General features: G+C 43.1%; 1 protein-coding gene and 1 long non-coding RNA gene across 7 annotated transcripts; one reads left to right on the top strand and one right to left on the bottom strand.

Annotated features, from left to right (window-relative positions):
• Window positions 1-3,187: 3,187 nt before the first annotated feature.
• Window positions 3,188-14,603, bottom strand: LOC105355240 (protein NLRC3). Of its 6 annotated transcripts, none has more exons than XM_078935693.1 (8): window positions 14,496-14,603; window positions 10,441-10,578; window positions 9,745-9,867; window positions 9,089-9,208; window positions 8,599-8,654; window positions 6,723-8,511; window positions 6,309-6,485; window positions 3,188-4,602 (listed from the first exon to the last, which is right to left on the bottom strand). In XM_078935693.1, exons 2-8 carry the CDS (start codon window positions 10,524-10,526, stop codon window positions 4,575-4,577), a joined length of 2,379 nt encoding a protein of 792 aa, XP_078791819.1. In that variant the 5' UTR covers window positions 10,527-10,578; window positions 14,496-14,603; the 3' UTR covers window positions 3,188-4,574. The 6 variants fall into 6 exon arrangements, with proteins under 6 accessions (XP_078791819.1, XP_078791821.1, XP_078791818.1 ...); XM_078935695.1 differs by lacking the exon at window positions 14,496-14,603 and adding an exon at window positions 11,200-12,148; XM_078935692.1 differs by lacking the exon at window positions 14,496-14,603 and having other exon boundaries at window positions 10,441-12,148.
• On the top strand, window positions 8,618-9,055 carry LOC144988344 (uncharacterized). Its single transcript, XR_013652216.1, has 3 exons — window positions 8,618-8,689; window positions 8,800-8,878; window positions 8,967-9,055. It is a non-coding gene; the product is annotated as an uncharacterized LOC144988344 (long non-coding RNA).
• Window positions 14,604-19,614: the final 5,011 nt, after the last annotated feature.

Below are 19,614 nucleotides of genomic sequence, written 5' to 3'. Positions count from 1 at the left end.
TGGTTTAAAGGCATAAGTATGCGTGTGTGAACACTATCAGTTTTGTGTACATGTTGACATGTGGACATTTTTGCAGCTAGCAGGTATGTTGATAACATTTGAGTGTTTGTGTGGACTGGCCCCGCCATTTTTGTACTACATTTGAACCTTACCGTAATGATAAACAACCAGTAAACTTGCTGCTCTTTGCTGCTTCATGGTCTTATCCCCCCCCTCCTATTATCACCCTCCTACCCCCCCCCCCCCCCCTCTCTAACATCCCTCTCTCTTCTTCCCTTCTTTCCTTTTCCGTCCCATCCAACACCAAAGATTTTCAAACATGATTGAAATTAAAAAAGTTTGGCCTCAATTACAAAAGGGGTTTATTCAGACTTACCTTTGGTTTGTCTGAAGATTAACAACCCCTGTTGTTAAAGTAAAATATGTCCAACACAAGAGGCCCTTAGTTCTCATCTGCCTGCCCAGCTGTTGGACAGGACAAGTTAAAAAAAAATAAAAAATAAAAAAAATAAAATAGAAACGCCCAACAATATTTCAATAACAAGTAAATAATTATAATAAGAATCTTATTATTAATAATTAATAATAAATCAATAATAAGTCAATAATAATAAATAATAGAAATATATAAATAAAAATCACAACCAACTGAGTTGTGCGCTGGCTGCCTTTGTAAAACACACACCAGCAATCATGTTTTACTGGTATGTTTTAACGTTAAATGCAGAAAAAAACACCAATAACGGAAACTGCGCCATTTAATCCAGTGCTGTTGTTTTGTAAAGAGAGGAGTGTGTTTTGGGAAATAATATGGCTTTGACTGTGTGTGTGTGGGTGTGTGTGTGTACGTGTGTGTGTAAGTCTTGGCAGGTCAGTGCGTGGTGTGGCTCTTTGACTATCATAGTTAGAAAATTCTGCCCTTTGTGTCAAATAGAAAATAGAAAAAAACGTGGATGAAAACGTTAGTTAACCTCTGTTTGGTGCAGTGCGATTCATGTACTCTCCCTCTTTCCCTCCCCTCTCTGGGTGAGTGGGAGTGCTTCAAGATTCCAGTGCTCTCTTCCGTGCTCTTGTACCTGACCGTGTACCTCATCTCTGCTTCTGCTCCTACACCCGGCTGTGGATCCTGTCTCTGGCTCGACTCGCACCCCCAGCCGTCCCCCTAACTCCATATGGATGAAGCTCATCTGCTGGACTTTAAATACGTAGTTGTTGAGTTAGATAAGTTAATTCTTCTCTAAGAGTTCTGGTAAATCACCTGTCCGTCCTGGGGGAGGATCCCTCCTTTCATGTGGGCACCCCTGAGTTTTCTTCGTTTTTTCCGGAATCCGTTTTTTTTTAAAGGGGTTTTTCCTTAGCGCGAAGGGGGGTCTAAGGGCAGGGATGTCCAGTTTAGTTTAGTTTAGTTCAATTTAGTATTTTCCTATTGAATTCTATGTATTCATGATCCTTTTGAGTTTATGTTCCACTTTTTCAATTACCGATACGAAGCCCATCGAGACGACTGTTGTTGTGAATTTGGGCTATACAAATAAAATTGAATTTAATTGAATCTGCATGGAAGAATGGGACAAAAAAAGCAACGGTTTGTAAAAAACTTGTGAAGACTTACAGAAAACATTTGACTGCTGTCACTCCCAACAAAGGGTATATAACCATGTATCGAGTTAAACTTTTGTTATTTACCAAATACTTATTTTCCATCATAATTTAAATATAAAGTCTTTGAGGAATTTAGTGATTTTCTGGATTTTCTTTTTCTAATTTTGTCTCTCATAGTTGAGGTTTACCTATAATGTAAATTACAGGTCTCTCTGATCTTTTTAATTGAGAAAACTTGCACAATTGGTAGCACATAGATCTATCTAATCCAGAAATGTTCTGTCTGATTAATGATTCCCTCAATCCTTGATTGGTCCATCACAAACTCACATCTGTTCATCAAAGGTAGATCAAAGAAGAAGTGGTGATCTAGAAAGGTGTGAAGGTTGACAATTAGTCAATGGACAAGATGGGGTTTCTTGCAAGATCTTTTAATGTGTATTTTATTTTGGTTGAGTTTTTTTTTTTTAAAAAGAAGATGAAAAAGTACAAAAACAGAATAGTTTCAAAAATAAAGTAATTTGAGGCCCAGCTAAAAAAAAAAACGAAACCAAAAAAAAACAAGTGGGACTAAACTGAACAGGCCTGAGCAGGGGGGTATTCCAGAAAGCAGGTTATGCTAGCTCCCACGGTAAGTTTGAGGCTAAGGAAGTTGATAATCTCAGCTTTCTGTTCCAGAAATGGAGCTATGTTTCAGGGTATGTCAAGTTGCCATAGCAACTCCTGCTCTGAACATAACCTGGTCCGGAGCAGGTTTAGTTGAAGGTTGGTTTATTTTCAGAGAGATGAAGCAGCATGGCGTGTCCATTTGAAGATAATTTAGTGGATGGAAAAGCTCAGATAATACTTTTTCCACCATGAGAGGGTGATGACACCATGCATGGATGTTGGAAAGAGAAACTTTTTTACATTGATCTTACTTAATTATTTGCTTCAGTTAAAAATAACACGTATTTATCAGACAGTTATTTTACTTTCATTCAAATTAATTCAATTAAAACCCTTTATTAAAACACGTTATTGGTGTTTTTTTCTGTATTTAACGTAAAAAAACGTACCGGTAAACCATGATTGCTGGTGTGTGTTTTAACCCCTGTGCTATCCTATGACCCCACCCTTACATTGACGTGTTCTCCCTACCATGACAAAGGTGGATAAAGGTGGAAAGATTTCATGTAATCCATGGACACCAGTGAAGATCACAAATCATTGAAGAAAAAAGGTTCAGCGCACTTTCTAGTGGGTCTAGATGACCCAACTCCCAAAGTTAAAGTTCCTAGAATAGCACAAGGGTTACGTAGGTGTAACCTTGGTGCTGCCGTTAGATCGGCACTGCAAGGGATTGTGGGATACCATTCCCTTTATCTGGACGGATTTGGGTTTAAGTGTGGGTTTTTCACCAAATGTGTTAAGTTGTTTAGCTGTTTTACTGTGTTTTGCCGAGTTATTCTGTCCTACTAAATTTAAACCTCTGCACCATGAGTGAGAGGGAGGGAGAGGATGATGAGTTTATATAGCACCCCAACAGTAAAGTACTGTAATGTCAATGTTGGAAGGTTGGTAAATGTGTACTTGCCCAGAACTACTGTTTCTTCCGTTTTATTGTTATAAAAATGAGTATATCTGCTTAAACTTAGACATATGAGAGTTCAAGAATTATAATAAATTAAGATGGAAAAAAGATTAATTGAATTGGAGTAATATGACATTTAAGGTTAGGGTACAGCACAGATGAAAACTTCTGGTCAGAACTCTGTCTAAACACCTTTAAACTGACAAAAAGTCCAAATCTGCAGCTAATCCATTTCAAAACTCTTCACAGAATTTACTACACTGGACAGAGGATGTTCAAGATGGGTCTCAGTAACTCAGACATTTGTCAGCACCGTGATAGTAATCTACCCGACAGCTACATGCACGCACTGTGGTTCTGCACACCTGTCCAGGCTCTCTGGCAGCAGGTATGTGCTGATCTATCAGTCTGGCTTAAGGTTTCAATCGCAGCTTCACCGTCACTTTGTGTGCTTGGTGACATGAGTGCCATTGATGTAGAAGGAGGATTAGTATCTATTATTGTCATTATTGCAAAAAAAACAAAAAATTAAACTAAAATGGAAAAATAAGAAAAATATTAATGTAAGTCAATACAGAAATCTGCTGTTTGATCATATCAGCTTGGAAAAAATGTCAGCCCAAAGTTCAAGTAATTTGGAAGGAATTCAGACTCTTTGGTCTCCCATAGCTAATCTCCCACAGTCAAGGGAAGCATCGACACATCTCCTGTGACGTCACTTCCGGGTGAGCATAATCCACTGCTGATCGTTGCTTGACTGTTTGCTCTTGTTGGCATTAGCCTGATTACTATTGCCTTACATTACCTGGTTTACTAGTCACATTTAGCATCTTTTAGTACACTAGCTGTCTATTTCTTTTAGTTTGCAAAGTAAATCGCTTCTCCTTGGCTAAAACACCACTAGCCTTAGCTCAGCACTTACCATGGCTTCCATTTCTTCTGCTTTCACCCTCGTTTCCTGCCCCATGTGCCATATGTTTAATGAGGATCCTGCCTCCTTTAGTGAAGGTAGCAGTAGGTATGTTAAGTGTTAAACGTAGAGGCCAGGCTAGAGCAGTTAGAGGGGCGGCTCCGCACAGTGGAAGCTAAGCCGGTTAGCCAGGTTGTTAATTGTAGTGTGGGCTGCGCTGCCAGGGATAGCCCAGTTAACCCCCCAGCGCCTTCCCAGCGGCCGGGAAGCACACAGAGTTTATACCGGTGGGGAGGAAACATAGTGCTAAATGCAAAAACTTAGAGCACCCAAGACTCCACGTTAGTAATAGGTTCTCCCCCCTTTGCGACACACCCGCTGAATCCTCAACTCTGGTAATAGGCTCTTCTGTAGTTAGACACATGGAGCTCTCAGCGGCTACAGTCAGGTGTTTTCCAGGGGCCAGAGTTGGTGACATCGAGGGAAACCTTAGGATGTTAGTGTTATCAAATGTTGTCTGTGAAAATGATCATAAAAATAATTATTTTAGGCCTAAAATGTAGTTTTACTTACATTTTCTTTCCACTTATTCCCACCAAAGCAGAGTGCTTCGCTCACAAAATGCGGGACTGCTTGTGCTTCCTAGAATTTGTAAAAGCACAGTTGGAGGGTTTAAGGGCAGGGATGCCCAGTTTAGTTTAGCCATTACCTACTGAATTTCATGACTTCATGATCCTTGACGTTTTATGTTTATTATACAATTCCTGGTATGAAGCCCATTGAGATGGGTCTTGGTGCAATATTAAGCTAATTAAATAAAATTGAATAGAAATTTAATTGCATTTGTAATAAAGGTATTTTGGTAACAAATATGTAGTCATATAAAGAATGTTTATGGCTCCAAAATTCTATGTTTTTTCAATGCATGTACTTGGAAAGTTTGATATGTGGAGCTGGAAAAATCTCGCAAGATGCTTGTGGTGGTAAAAACTTTAGGTATTAATTATGAATCTGTATTAATATACTTCATATTAGCCCCATATATATTTAGTATCGGATCGCTACCCAAATTCTCAGAACCCAGTAAATGAAGCTCAGAGCAAAGAGCAGTTTTTACAATGTTGCTGTACCAGTGACAATGGCAAATAAGGTGTCATCTGTTTATTTACATGCCAAATCTAAATGTTAACGATAAATGTTTAATTTCAACATTAAAGTCCAGTTTCTGATTCACAGACTCTGGTTCCCATGGAAACTGATCCACACAGAGGAACACCCTCAGAAGGAGTCTAGTTAACCGTTGGAGAGAACAGAAGACTGAGATATTCTGACACTCTGGACCACTGATCTCTGACAGAAGTGTTGCTGTGGTGCAGCGTGCTGACACTAAACTAATTCTCTTTGTATTTTGCATGCAATCCAATATCAAATATTGTTAATTTCTTAACTCTTAACATTGTTGATCTGAATCTTTTCCTTATAAAACCCAAAACACAACAATTTTAATTTTAATATTTGGAAAATATGCTAATGTTTGACGCCTCTCGAATTGGCCCAGAGCTCATTGGCTCTGAGGAATGATCAGATCACTTTTATTGTGAAAAATAGATTTTACAGGAACTGGGAAATTAAAAGTCCAGGAGGGGTCCTAAAAGACCAGAGTCTACCTGGTAGACTCTTGAAAATATTGTCTGACATTAAACTGATATGCAGCTACAGATCTGCCTCTGCAGGTTTACTCGATTCTTTCATTTCTGCACCAAAACTCTCCTTTCTCTGATTTTCCTCTCTAGTCTGCACTCACACCTGTGTCTGTGTGTGTGTGTGTGTGGGTGTGTGTGTGTGTGTGTGTGTGGGTGTGTGTGTGCACATGCATGCTCACATGCTCTGCTGTGTCTGATTTGAACTTTGACCTCGGTCAGCTTTCAGGCAGGTTTGATCAGGACGACTAGTCTTTCATTAGTTTGAGTTCTTTTTTGTTTTCTGACTCTTTAAACTCATAAATCTGTCAAATGTTTCAACAGCTGAACCTTTTGTTGCCTAGGAAACATCTTTGTGCTAAAGAAAATCTAAGCAACTGTTTTCATCCACTGCAGACTCTTCAGAGAATCAAAGATGTTCGATTTCTGGAAAATCCAGAAAATCTTTGAACCCAAACCTTTCAGCTTCAGTGAAGAACTACAAATGTAGAACTGAACCAACCAGCAGCTTCAATGTTCTGACCTCAGAGTCTGCAGTCTGCAGTTTGGACTCTCCAGTCCAGAACACATAACCTTCATTGATGCATCCTCCAGGATGTTGTTGGTCAGGTCCAGTTCTGTCAGGTGGGACGGGTTGGACTTCAGAGCAGAGGCCACAATTTCACAGTGAGTCTCAAAGAATACACATTCTTCTGGAAGTCTGTAAAGAGAACGAAAGACAGAAACAGGTGATCTTCTGATGAATTCAGGCTGTGATGAAGTTCCAGACATTTCACTCTTTTTCGCAAGTTTGACTTGATTCCAGAAATCATATCTAAATGCTGGTTTGTGTTTATTCTTATAATGCTGGTGTCAGATTAAAATGTGTGACCACACATGTTAGAAGATAATTGTTGAAGTTCTGAACACATCTCATCACAATCACTGCTGGACTCACCTGAACTTTCTGCAGTTCCTCACAGCTGGGATCAGTCTCCGTTTACCCTCATTTGATGTCTTGTACTGGTCCAGGTCCAGCTCATCCAGAACCTCTTCTGACATTTGCAGAGTGTAGGCCAGAGCTGAGCAGTGGATCTCTGAGAGTTTCTTCTCTGATTTGTTCCATGACTTCAGGAACTCTTGGATCTCTTGATGAACTGAGAGGTCCTTCATCTCCATCAGACAGTGATAGATGTTGATGCTTCTGTCAGGAGAAACTCCGTCACTGTTGATCTTCAGGTTGTTGATGGCTCTCTGGATGGTTTCTGGATCCTTCTCTGTCTGACCCAGCAGGCCTCCTAAGAGTCTCTGGTTGGACTCCACAGAGAGACCATGAAGGAAGCGAACCAGCAGGTCCAGGTGTCCAGTTTTACTCTGCAGGGATTTCTCCATGACTCTACTCAGAAACTCATCCAGGGATGGGTTCTCCATGTTTTTCTTCAGGAAGTCCTCAATGACCTTTACCCTCCTGTTGGAGTAACAGTGGAACATGTAGACTGCAGCCAGAAACTCCTGAACGCTCAGATGAACAAAGCTGTAGACCGGTTTCTGGAAGATCCCACACTCTCTTCTGAAGATCTCAGTACAAACTCCAGAGTACACTGAGGCCTCTGTGACATCCAGACAACACTGCTGCAGGTCTTCTTGGTAGAACATGATGTTTCCTTTCTCCAGATGTTCAAATGCCAGCCTCCCCAGCTTCAGAAGAACTTCCCTGTCAGTCTCTGTCAGCTCTTGTGGACTTGTCTGATGTTCCTGCTGGTACTTGTTCTTCTTCCTCTTTGTCTGGACCATCAGGAAGTGGGAGTACATGTCAGTCAGGGTGGTGGGCAGCTCTCCTCTCTGCTCTGTGGTCAGCAGGTTCTCCAGAACCACAGCAGTGATCCAGCAGAAGACTGGAACTTCACACATGATGTAGAGGGACATGGAGCCCTTGATGTGGGAGATGATTCTGCTGGACAGCTCTCCATCTGGGAACCTCCTCCTGAAGTACTCCTCCTTCTGAACATCATTGAAGCCTCGGACTTCTGTCAGTCTGTCCACACATGAAGGAGGGATCTGATTGGCTGCTGCAGGTCTGGAAGTGATCCAGACCAGAGCTGAGGGCAGCAGACGTCCCTGGATGAGGTTAGTGAGCAGCACGTTGACTGAGGACTTGTGTGTGACATCAGACACCAGCGGACTGTTGTTGAAGTCCAGAGAAAGTCTGCTTTCATCCAGACCATCAAAGATGAACAGAAGTTTGCAGACAGACAGCTGTTCTGCTGGGATCTTCTGGAGTGTTGGATGGAACAGCTGGATCAGAGTGAGAAGACTGTGCTGCTCATCTCTGATCAAGTTCATCTCCCTGAAGGACAGAGGAACCACAGCACTGATGTCTTGGTTCTCCAAGCCCTCGGCCCAGTCCAGAGTGAACTTCTGCACTGAGAAGCTTTTTCCAGCTCCAGCAACTCCGCTGGTCAGAACCACTCTGATGGATCTGTGTTGGTCAGGGAAGACTTTGAAGATGTCTGGGTTCTTGATTGCAGTGTCATGGAGCTGGTTGGTCTTGGTGGTGGTCTCCAGCTGCATCACCTCATGTTGGGTGTGAGCCTCTGGTCTCAGTCCCTCTGTGATGTAGAGCTCAGTGTAGACCCTGTTGAGGAGCGTTTCTCTTCCTGCTTCTTCAGTTCCTTCAGCCACATGTTCACTTCTGCTCCTCAGACTGATCTGATGTTCTCCAAACATCTCCTGCAGACCAACATCTGCTGAAAGAGCAGAGAAGAAAGCTCCTTCATGAGTGTTCCACATGTTTCCAGAAGAATCCATCAGCAGATGATCAGGCTCTGACTCACCAGCTCTGGGTCTTTCTGCAGACTGGGGTCCGCTCCTCTTCTTCTCTCTGTGGACACTAAGGAGAAACGTTAGTGAACAACAATCAAAGCAGTCAGTGGGAAGTTCCAGACTAACTCTGATCATGGAGCAGATCCTCTCTGATCTTCAGACTCAGACATTGTGATCCAGACTGTGCTGAATGTGAACAAATGTGTTTCCAGGTTAAACCAGAGCAGATCTAGTCCATCTGAAGGTCTAAATGATGCGTTAGCTGTGTTTGGAGCTCATGTCTGGACTGAGGTCAGAGAAAAGTTCAGCTGTTTGCTTCATCCTCACAGACTGAGCTTTGTGTCCTCCAGAGTTGTTCAACTCTTTTCTTTCCTCTCAGACCTAAAGCATCACAGCAGATGGTTGACCTTCCTGGATGGATCAGCTGATGTTCTTGATGAGAACATTGTTGTTCCTGCTGAGAGATGAACTCTGCTTTGTTCACTAGAAACTGCTTCTTACTGTGAGTCTGAAGGTCCTGGTTCAGTTCTGAAGTCTGGAGTTTTCCCTTTGGACCAGTCACTCTTCATGGATCCACAGCTGGAGGCTGCAGACTGGACTCTCTGTGTGACCTGTTGACCTCTGCAAACACCAAACCATCAGAGTGTTGGAGGATCTGCTTCTTCATGAACAGCTGATGGACTTTAACATGAACACAGACTGAGCTGTTTAGTCTGGAATAACATGACATGTTTGGATCAACAGTTTCCAGGTTTCAGCATTTTCTGTCAGTCAATCCAGACTTTTTTCTAGAAAAGCTGATTCCAATTCTCCATGTAGAAATGTAGAAATTCTGAGAGCAGAAAGTCAAACTAGAACAATGTGATGTTTGGAAAGCATGAAAATCTGAATCCTAGGAGTCTGCAGTGATTCTTCTCATTAGACTGGAGCTGCTGTCAGTCAGAGTCAGCAGTCAACATGTTTTCTTCTCCAACATCTCTGATGTCTCTCAGAGACTCTCAGAAGACTCAACTGAAAAGATCTCATCACACACATGATGCTCCAAGTGAGTCTGATAAGAGAGATCCAGAACTGAACCAGACCTCAAGTCCTTCATCTGAAAACTGTTGATCATCTGAACTAGAATCCAGCCTCCAAAAACTCTGACAAACACTCACTCTTTCAGTCCTGGAATGATGTCTTTGAAGGTTATAGGTAAATCCTTCGACATGTCACTCCTGTTGGACCCCCAGCTGGATTTAGATCCAGGTGCAGATCCAGGTCCAGATCCAGGTTTGTTCCTGTGAAGAATGAAGGTTGCTGGTGTGAATCCTGAGCTCTGACATGGAGAAGATCATGTCAGGTGTCGAGGCCGTCCCCGCACACCTGCCGCTGGTTCCCGCACCTGTTCTACATCTGATTAGTCTGCCTTTATAAGTCCTTCTCTTCCTCCGGCCATTGTCGGTTCGTCTGTTCTCCTCTATGGAAAAGACCACTGATCCCCGCTGGTTAAAGCAAAAGCTAAGCTGAGCAGCTCAAGACTAAGCCAAGCCACGCCAAGCCACGCCACGCCAAGCAGCTCAAGACCAAACCAAGCTGAGCCAAGCAGCCCCGAACCAAGCAAGGTCCAGCCAAGCTAAGCTGCACCACACCAAGTCAAGCCAAGCCAAGTTAAGCCAAACCAAAGCAAACCAAACCAAGCAGCTCAAACCCGAGCCAAGCCCACCACTTCCAGCCTCGCATTCTGGATCTTCTGCCAGTTTACTCTCTCAAAGACTCAATCCTCTTCTCAATTAATCTGTTTCCTGTCTGCATTTGGGTCCAGCTTATTCAAAACCTGACAGATCATGGACGGTTGGAGATGTTCATCTCACCTCTGAGCTTTGCTCTTGTTGTCATGGTTATCATCTCTGCTTTTAGAGGGAGGGGCTCCCTCCTGTGGCTCCTCCCACTGATCCATGCTGCTGGATTCACTGGATCCACATCAGCTCACACACACCTTCCACCTTCACCTGCAGAGGAAACCCTCCTCATCATCATCATCAGCTCTGATCCTCCTTCACCAACAGATCAGCTGCTCCTCCACTGATTGGCTCTTCTCTTGTGTTTCCTCTCAGGTTCAGGTGAATGCAGTCAGACAGCAGTGCAGTGGCGCCTCCAGAAATTTTTCATGGGGGTGGCCGGTAGGGGGCCACTTTAAACCTCGGGGTGGCACACAAAAACCACGAGCTATATTTTTAAAATTCATTCTACTAAACATAGTAAAATACCTTTAGAGAAAACCAACAGAAAAGTTAAATGCCTACTGATATTTTGTAGAACCAGAACTTCGATACTACTAGTATAAAAACTAATATATACTAGTAGATACCATTAGTAGATACTACTACTGATATATTTTTATTTATTTTGTTTAAATTTCATGATTAGAAATTTTAGAAAATCCTAGAAATTTTTAAAAATTCTCTTGACTGAGAGATATCTATAACGAACAAAAAATGAAATCTGTTCTTCTGAATTAATAATTAAAATACCCTTCCATGGTAGTTATTAATTCTATCTGTAGACATTTCTATTCAGAATAATAATCATGAAACATTTTTATTATTGGGGCAACATAATTCTAACCTCACCCGTTGGTCCAGGAACAGGTCCAGCCCCTGCTTATGCTGAGTTCTGCTTTGTTTCTTTCACCAATGATGCCGTCCCTCATCTGATGCCGTCTCATCTTTGTCTTCCTGATTATCTTTTGTCATTAGTGCTGCTCTGTATCATCTTCCTCCGCCTCACTACTCCCCTACCATCTCTTTCACTCCTTCTGCTGGAATTTTCTTCTTAAAATAAAAATATGTGTTGAATTTCTCTTCATTCTCTGAAAATTGACTCACACAAGCATCAAATAATGACTATAGGTAACTCTGTGGAAACAAAAACACATCAGAATGTTGCGGTAACACAAAAACCAGTGCTTAAATAGTACCATGAAATGAGAGGCGCGTGTGATGGGGACATCCTTTCTCACCTATTAATAAACAGTAATTGCACATCCACCACCGCTGATGATGTGGCATATTTTTGCACCAAGTATTTGCACACAATACAGATTAGGTGATCCAGTAAACAGATTGTTAAAAGACCCACAGAAAATATGCAACAGGAAAAGAAACGTAGCATTTTGGGATGTGTGATTGTGTGTGTACGTGCGTGCGTGCTGAAACCAGCGTTCGCGCGATGCAGGAAAAGAGAGGTGAGAGAGCGTGTGAGGGTGTGGAGCGCATACACGCGCGGTCAGTCGCCGTTTTAGACTTAAGGAAAAAGTAATAAAGAACGTTCATCTTTAGTAACTGAGACTGGTTCTTTAGTCTAACCGTCCAGGAGTCTATAATGGTTCAAACACGGAAGTGAACCCCGCGTCTTAGTCATATTCCGCGGCTCGTCTGTAGATGTCTGCGCACTCAAAGGCAGCAGGGAGGGGAGGGTGCGTGGGCCGGTTTAAGTGATCAGAGCGACTTGCTCGCTTGCTGGCTGTGCATTTGGGATGAAACACACAACTGATGCTACCACAGCTTATAGTGGCAGTGGCGGTTCTACCCTGAATTACTCCCCGGGCGAGACCCTCCTCTGGCGCCCCCCCCCCCCCCCCCCCCCCAATAGAGTCACTTTGTCCATTTATTGTAACTGAAAATACAGTTAGGAAATATTTAATCAAACACAAATAATCTGAAATAAATATTATAAACTACAAATCACACTTATAATACACTAGAATAAATATAACTGCAGCACTAAGAACAGAAAACACTAACTAAAACCTAACCTTTGTGGCCTTCCTGATGCAAGCTTGTCAATAACGTCATCATATGAAATCTGCTCCCCCCCTGAATGATTGATACTAACAACAGCAGGTTAGTGAGTTGCTCCTGAGACATTGGTGATCTCAGGTATGACTTGATCAACTGGAGTTTTGAAAAGCTAACAGCAGCTGCAGCAGCAGCAGCAGCTGCAGCAGCAGCAGCAGCAGCAGCAGCAGCAGCAGCAGCAGCAGCAGCAGCATGCTACCATCACAGCTTATTTAACATTATGAACTAATATACAACAATAAAACACAACAAAAACTTTGTGTTACAGCAGAGCAGACAGACACACGAATCATAACTAATGTTACAAGTTAAGGCATAGCAAACATTTAAGAATAAATATCTGAAAAATGACGTTATTTGCAATATTTGGGCCTCCTTCAGTTTTGGTCATGATAGACCAAACAAGAGATTTTTCCTCTGCAACGTTGTTGTTGTCGGAGGGCAGGTAGCATTCGAATTTAGAAAACGTGCATCTAGCTATGCGATAATACCCTTTTCTTTGTCTCTTTTCTCCTCTTCTTCTCTTTTCTTTCTTAATTGAGCTTTGACCTTTTTTCTCCATATTTCAGATGTTTTTTGCATTTAGCATTAATGTCCTGACATAGGTATCAAGTCTGTCGACTAAACCAACTGTTTTGTTTTCCCATTTTTTATTTGGGCATTTCACACAAAAATAACCAAAAAAGCATGATTTTTTTATACCTTTTTTATACCCGCAGACCCCCCCCCCCCCCCCCCCCCCCCCCCCCCCCCGTTCGTCAAACATTTCCAGCAGGAGCGCGTGCAGCTGCACCCAGGGGCGCCAATTCGCTAGATGGCGGCGCAATTTTTATTTTTATTTTTTCATCAAGCACTGAGCCGCGGCCCGCGACCGTTGCCCCCCTGGAAGAAGATCCAGCCAGGTTTGCGCATGCGTTTTGCGCTCCGTGCTCACCTCTCAGCCTGCACCCTTCACCCCGCGCCCCCTCCCTTCTCCTTCTTCACCCCGCGCCCCCTCCCTTCTCCTTCTCACACACATTTGCGTCTACTTCTCAAAGACAGGAGGGAGCGCAGCTGCGGGGCGGGGGCGCCGCCAGGTTTCAGGCTGTTACAAACTCTGTGATATAAGTAAACCAATAGTGGTCCTTAAAGTATTTTACAAGAGCTGAGCCGCTGGCGCCGCCCCTCCGTCATTTTTCCGCCCCGGGCGATCGCCCGTATGGCCCGTGCCTAAAACCGCTACTGGCTAGTGGGGTGACCGTGGGGTGGCCACAGGGGTGGCCAGGTGTCGGAGAGGGGTGGCCGTGGCTGCTCCTCCACTGATTGGCTCTTCTCTTGTGTTTCCTCCCAGGTTCAGGTGAATGCAGTCAGACAGCAGTGGGAGGCAGAGGAAGCTGCCATCAGCTGCTGCACTTCTGCTCTCCCTCCACCAGGTGGAGACATGGAGCTGCAGCAGCAACATTTCCATTCAGTCACTTTGACAAAGAAACAACAAACTTCCTGTTTCTACACTTCAGGAAACATGAAGCATCAAGAAACACAGCCAGAATCAAAAGAAAAGCACAAATCCTTGTTTTCAAAGCTCCAACAGAGACTTTGACATGAACTTTGACCTCCACTTGGTTTGGATGGAGGACAACAGGAAGGTTCGGGAGTCAGAAATGAAACCTTTGACCTCCAGAGCTTCATAATGGTTTGTGTTTTTGACAGAAACTCTTTCTTCTGTCTTGGTTCTGGAAAGTTCTGACAGGAAGCAGCAGTCAGCTGATCTGTCCCACTTTGATGAGTCAGCATTTTCACTTCTGTAATCACCAACAGTTTATTCTGTGAAAATCTACAATAAAAACACAATTTGTTTCCATTTCTTCATAAATCAGTGAAACAGAAACTGATCAATAAGTGAGAATTGATCCTCAGTTGTTGATCAGTAATAAGATCAAATCTTTAAACAGCAGAGTGATGAGAGTTTGCAGAGAAAGAAGAAGATCTTCTCTAAACAATCAGAGACAAACAGTCAAGTTAGTGAAGACAAAGTTCAACAAAGAAACAAAGTAGATTTTCTTCAAAGATCTGAAGTCCTCTCTTCTCACCGTGTGAAGCAGCTGCAGCTCAGATCAGTGATTCTGCTTCTTTCTCTTCTGCTTTGCTTTAAGAACAGATCACTTCCTCATGTTGTGTTGATTTTGTGTGGGTTGTGCATTGGACCAATCAGCTTCAGCCTTTATCCTGAACGGTTCTGCAGGATTTTATCACATGACCTCTGACCCGTTGGCTCATCGTCATACTGAGCTGCTGTTTATGAGGAAGATGAAGAGAAGATGAAGCTTCATGTTGATCCTTCCTCTCTAGTCTCCACATCTCAGCTCCTCGTCTCGGTTCTGGATCCAAACCGGTTCTGGATTCAAACTTTCACTGAACTGAAACAAAGTGAATTCATAAAAACTCTGATCCAATCATTTCATCTGAATTGAAGGTGTAGAGGATCTCCCAGAATGCTCTGGGTTCTGAGGGTTTGAACAGGATTCATCTCTGATTTCTGAACACAGCAGATGTGATGGAAGGGGGCGGGGCTTCAGAGTGATTGACACCTTGATGCAGAAGTCTTTTTGGAGGTGATCTGCCTCTCAAATGCTGCAGGATGTTTGTGGATTGTCCTGCAGACTCTGGATCCATGAAGACAGGATCAAGATGAGGGTGGTTCCTCTTCATCCTGGTGCAGTGGGAGTGCTGCTCTGACAGGAAATGAAGAAGAAACAGAAGGAAGGTTCAGAACCAGCAGTTCTGGGAAGATAGCAGAGATTTTTGGGTCTGAAGGTTCTGACCAATCAGAAAGAAGCAGATCAGAACCTGTAGAAGGTTGGAGAACAAATGGAGGAGCTTCATCTGTGATGAAGAGGAGAGTCTTAGAGTCTTCGCAGAGGAGATGACAGAGCAACATTTCAGCGACAGAAAATACTGTTTGCTTTCCTTCAGCTGCAGATTCTGTTTCTCACAGGATTCCTGTTGGAACCTGCAGCTCCTCCTGCTGTGGAACAGGCTCCTCCTCAGTGGGCGTGGCCTAACATCTTCCTGACAGAGCGTTGTCATGCATGTTGCTGGCTGAAACATAGAGGGCGCCGCTCAGAAGACAGCCCTGCTTCACTCCTCCCTCCCCTTCAAAGCTCTCTGTTAGAGCGCCGTCATCCTTCACGCACACGCGTGCTCAGAAGATGCTCAGAAGGATTGAACGTGCACGCGTGTGAGCGTGTGCATGAAGGTCTGTGATTGCAGCCACAGATCATCTCTGCAGACAGAATCAAAGAGCTTCATCAGAAGATCCTTCACTTTCAAAGCTTCTTCTTTCATTTTTCTCTAAGTTCAAAGGTCGCTCCACAAACCCCCTCCTTCAAAGATATTTTGGTGTTTCTTTCAGCTCAGTGCTCCTCCTAGTGTTTGGTGGTGGAACAGCTCTGCTGTAGTTTGTTTTTTACTTCATGAAGGATCCAGATGTGCATAAGAAACCGGAGACACTGATCCAGATGTTTGTTTGTCTTCTGCAGGTTTGTTTTTGACTGATTTCTTTCTGTGACATCATGAAGTTCTTCAAATATCCACAAAGTGTCGCTGTTCCTCTGTTCTGATGTTTTTCTTCAGAGTTCAGGAAGTTCTTTCTAAATCTGACCTTGTGCAATCACACAATCAACCAATAAATCTCTCATAAATATATAAAAAGATAATGAAATTGTGAAAAACCTGCACACAGATTTTAAATTAGCCATTCTATTATTGAATATTTTTCATTTTGCTTAAAAACCTGTCCATTATTTTAAAACAGCATTTTAAAATATTAATTTTAATAATATTACATATTATTATAATCGTATGGCTTTTTTCAGAACTTCGGATTTCACCATGACAACCCTTCAGGTTGAAGATCTGCAGAGTTGATGTGAGGATCTTGTGGTTTTCAGTCGGACTCCCTGACATCTGAGTATGATCTACTGTGAAGCTGAAAGATGAAAACCGCCTTCGAGCAAACAAAGAGAAAAGTTTGTGGATGTGAAGAAAGATCTTGATGATTTCTTTGAGTGGAAAGTGTCACCAAGTTAAAGAGATTCCAACATGTTTGCTGTTGTAAATGTTCTGCAGAGCTTCAGGCTAAAGTTGGACTAAATGAGGACAGAAACTGGACCGAAGCTCAGAGAAGGAGCTGCAGAGAAAAACACTTGAAGTTACTGATCAGAACCTCCTCAAGAACAACCCCTCTAATGTCTGCATTGAGGCTTTGGTTCTGGATCTGCAGACTGATGACGTCTTCAAAATTCCCCAGAAACCTGTTTCTGCTGAGACGGCTCACAGGAGAACCCAGAGAGAGGAGGTGGGTCAACAGCAGAAACAACAATAGGAACAAGCTGCTATGGTTCTGCGTTCTCTAACCGTTCCACAGATGGTTCTCTGCCTCACCAGCAGCTCTCTCTAAAACCAGTCCAGTCCTTTACCGATGAAGGTAAAGGACTACCATCTGGTTCCCGTTGCTGCTTTCAGTCTAAACTCAGCCTGTTGTGGACATGGAGCATCTGTTCAGAGTGAAGCTTTTTGGAAGTCATTACTCCCCTTTGTCCTGTAGGAGGCGCTCCTGAACTGCAGTCCAGCTTTGGCTTGGATTGGATTGGATGGTTGGAGTCCTCTCTCTGCAGATTCTGGATCTTTCCAAGTCTGTTTATCTGCTTTCTGCTCAGAATCACGTTTTCCTCCTAAGAACACAAACCTGACAGGAAATGTTGGACTAAGACGGAAGCAGCAGTTTCTGGAAAAAGGGAAATTTCTCTGGGAAAAGGTCCAGCTTTCACGTCAGAGAGTCAGAGTGACTCTGATTTCAGAAAAAAGACCCCATAAGAAAAGGGATTTTCCAATGGAGGGTCTGGAAAAGTTCTAGAAGTGCGGAGAATGTGTCTGTCCACAGGAGAAGTGATCCATGTTGTAACAATCATCTGTTTAGTTTAGTGCTCATTACGTTTTTAGGGTGCTTAGATTCTTTAAATTTATATGTTTACACAACAGATTCGACTCTTTGTCACTCACTTTCTTTTTATGTAAAACAAAAAATAACAACAGAAAAAAAAAACAAATTTTATATTAATCCTCAATCTCTCAAAACCGATTTGTTTCCATAAACCCTTGTACTATCCTAGGCACTTTAACTATGTTGGGAGTTGGGTCATCTAGACCCACAAGACAGTGCACTGAACCAATTTTCTTCAATGATTTGTGATCTTCACTGGTGTTCATGGATTACATGAAATCTTTCCACCTTTATCCACCTTTGTCATGGTAGGGAGAACACGTCAAAGTAAGGGTGGGGTCATCTAAGATAGCACAAGGGATAAATGATCCAGCTCTTGGTCCACTGAACCTACAACCTTCTTCCATTTGTTCAGCTGCTGGACAGAACAAAGAAAAACAAACAGATGTTTTTGCTGAGTCAGTAAAATGCCTGTTGGAGCTCCAACATGATTATTGACGGTGTTCCTCCTCTTTCTGCTCCGCCGACGTCGTCATTTTCAGTTTCCTGATCAGACAAACTAAACTCTTTTACAGGTTTGACTCATCAAAAGAAGAAACTTCCACCTTTGTGCCACATGCTCAGAGAATCCACTTCCAGAACAGCAGAGATTCCCGCCACATGTGACAGAGCATCCAGGTGATCTCCAACTACAGGACATCATCACCTGCCTGTGACAGTCACACCTCCATTCTAGATGCAGCCAATGACCTCTAGGCTGTTTGAGGCTCAGAACAACATGACAGCCAGGAAGACCATCCCTCCTCCTGACCACCAGCTGCTCTGTCTCACAATGGCTGCCATGAGGAAGACTCCATGAAGAGTTAACGCCCAGAGGTCTGCTGGACCAGACACCATTCCTGACAGAGTGATCAGAGAGTGCAGAGCAGCTGCTAGACGTCTGATGTCTGACAGGAAATCTTCTAGCAGATGTCAGCTCCATCCCATCAGACGTTAGCTGACAGACTGGCGGCTAGAGCTGGAACAGCAGTCAGAAACACAGTCAGAGGGTGGAGATGGGCTGCAGGTGAAGCAGGAGTCCCCGCCAGTCATCCTGGACACCTGTGGAGAAAAACACCAACACCTGCAGGAAAAGGCCAGAGGACAGCAATGGCAGAGATGACCAGAAGAGGGAGACAGAGGGACAGGGACAAACCATGATACCTGCAGTAAGTCCAGACAAAATGTTAGATCTAGAGATAAACCAACATTTCTCAAACATATGCAAGAAGGAAGAAAGGACACAGACTCAGTTGGTACCTTTTGCCGGAGAGCCAGACGGACAATTCACTCAAGCAATTCTCCCATCTGCTCTGAGTTCACAATGTCTGCTCTCCGTATTTATTGAAAATAGGGCAGTCCTTCATGCGTTGCAATTCTAAGGGAGGAAGGAACACATAATCACAATGCAAACAAGAAAACCCGCCTGCACAGTATCTTTGGCAATACTAACTGCCCCTATGAGGGGTGCTCTGCCGCTGACCCTATGGCACGGGCCACACTTCCTGTTTTTCAGAGGTCACTCACTTCCAACGGCTGCTATAAGCAAAAGTATCATTTCTGCTTTCCTGGAGACAAGACAATTGCAAGCAACGTTTGCATAGACCCACATAGCACCAAGTATGATCACACAAAGTTCAAAAGTTCATTCGTCTAATGATCTAGGTTGGAGTGAAAAGCAAAGCAAATATATTATAACGATAAATGTAATAAAACAGTTTCAATACAAGAAGACATCAATGCAGTAAGCGAACTAGACATTCAAATTAAACCAAGTGTAGGATGAGGTACCAATCAGATGCCTACCAGTCAGTGTGATCCCTCGGGCTTGGAGTTGGTTATCTTGAGTTTAAAACAGGACTCAAACGGCATGGTTGCTAAGCGACTGAGCACGTTTCATAGATTAACTTGCTTCTGTACCTTTAATTTGAGCAGTGGTACAGACTTTGAGGAAGCTAGCTTGTTTGTCGTATCTGGACACAGAAGGTTTTATTGACTGCCTTGAACATTCTTCGTCTCAAAATTCTGCTTAGCGCTTGACATTTGACAAAAAAAAACTTTCACAACAAAAAGCACACACAGCAGTCTTTAGAAAATTAGTATTGTAGACATGAAGACTGAATTTCTACAGTCTGCCTTTTTTGTTGCCATAGTTGACATTTGTAATG

Source organism: Oryzias latipes, chromosome 2, assembly GCF_053564925.1.
Source record: "Oryzias latipes strain Hd-rR chromosome 2, Olatipes_Hd-rR_3.1".
NCBI classification, from domain to species: domain Eukaryota; kingdom Metazoa; phylum Chordata; class Actinopteri; order Beloniformes; family Adrianichthyidae; genus Oryzias; species Oryzias latipes.
Note: the sequence above shows the minus strand (reverse complement) of the source record. Positions and strands in the feature narration are given on the sequence as shown.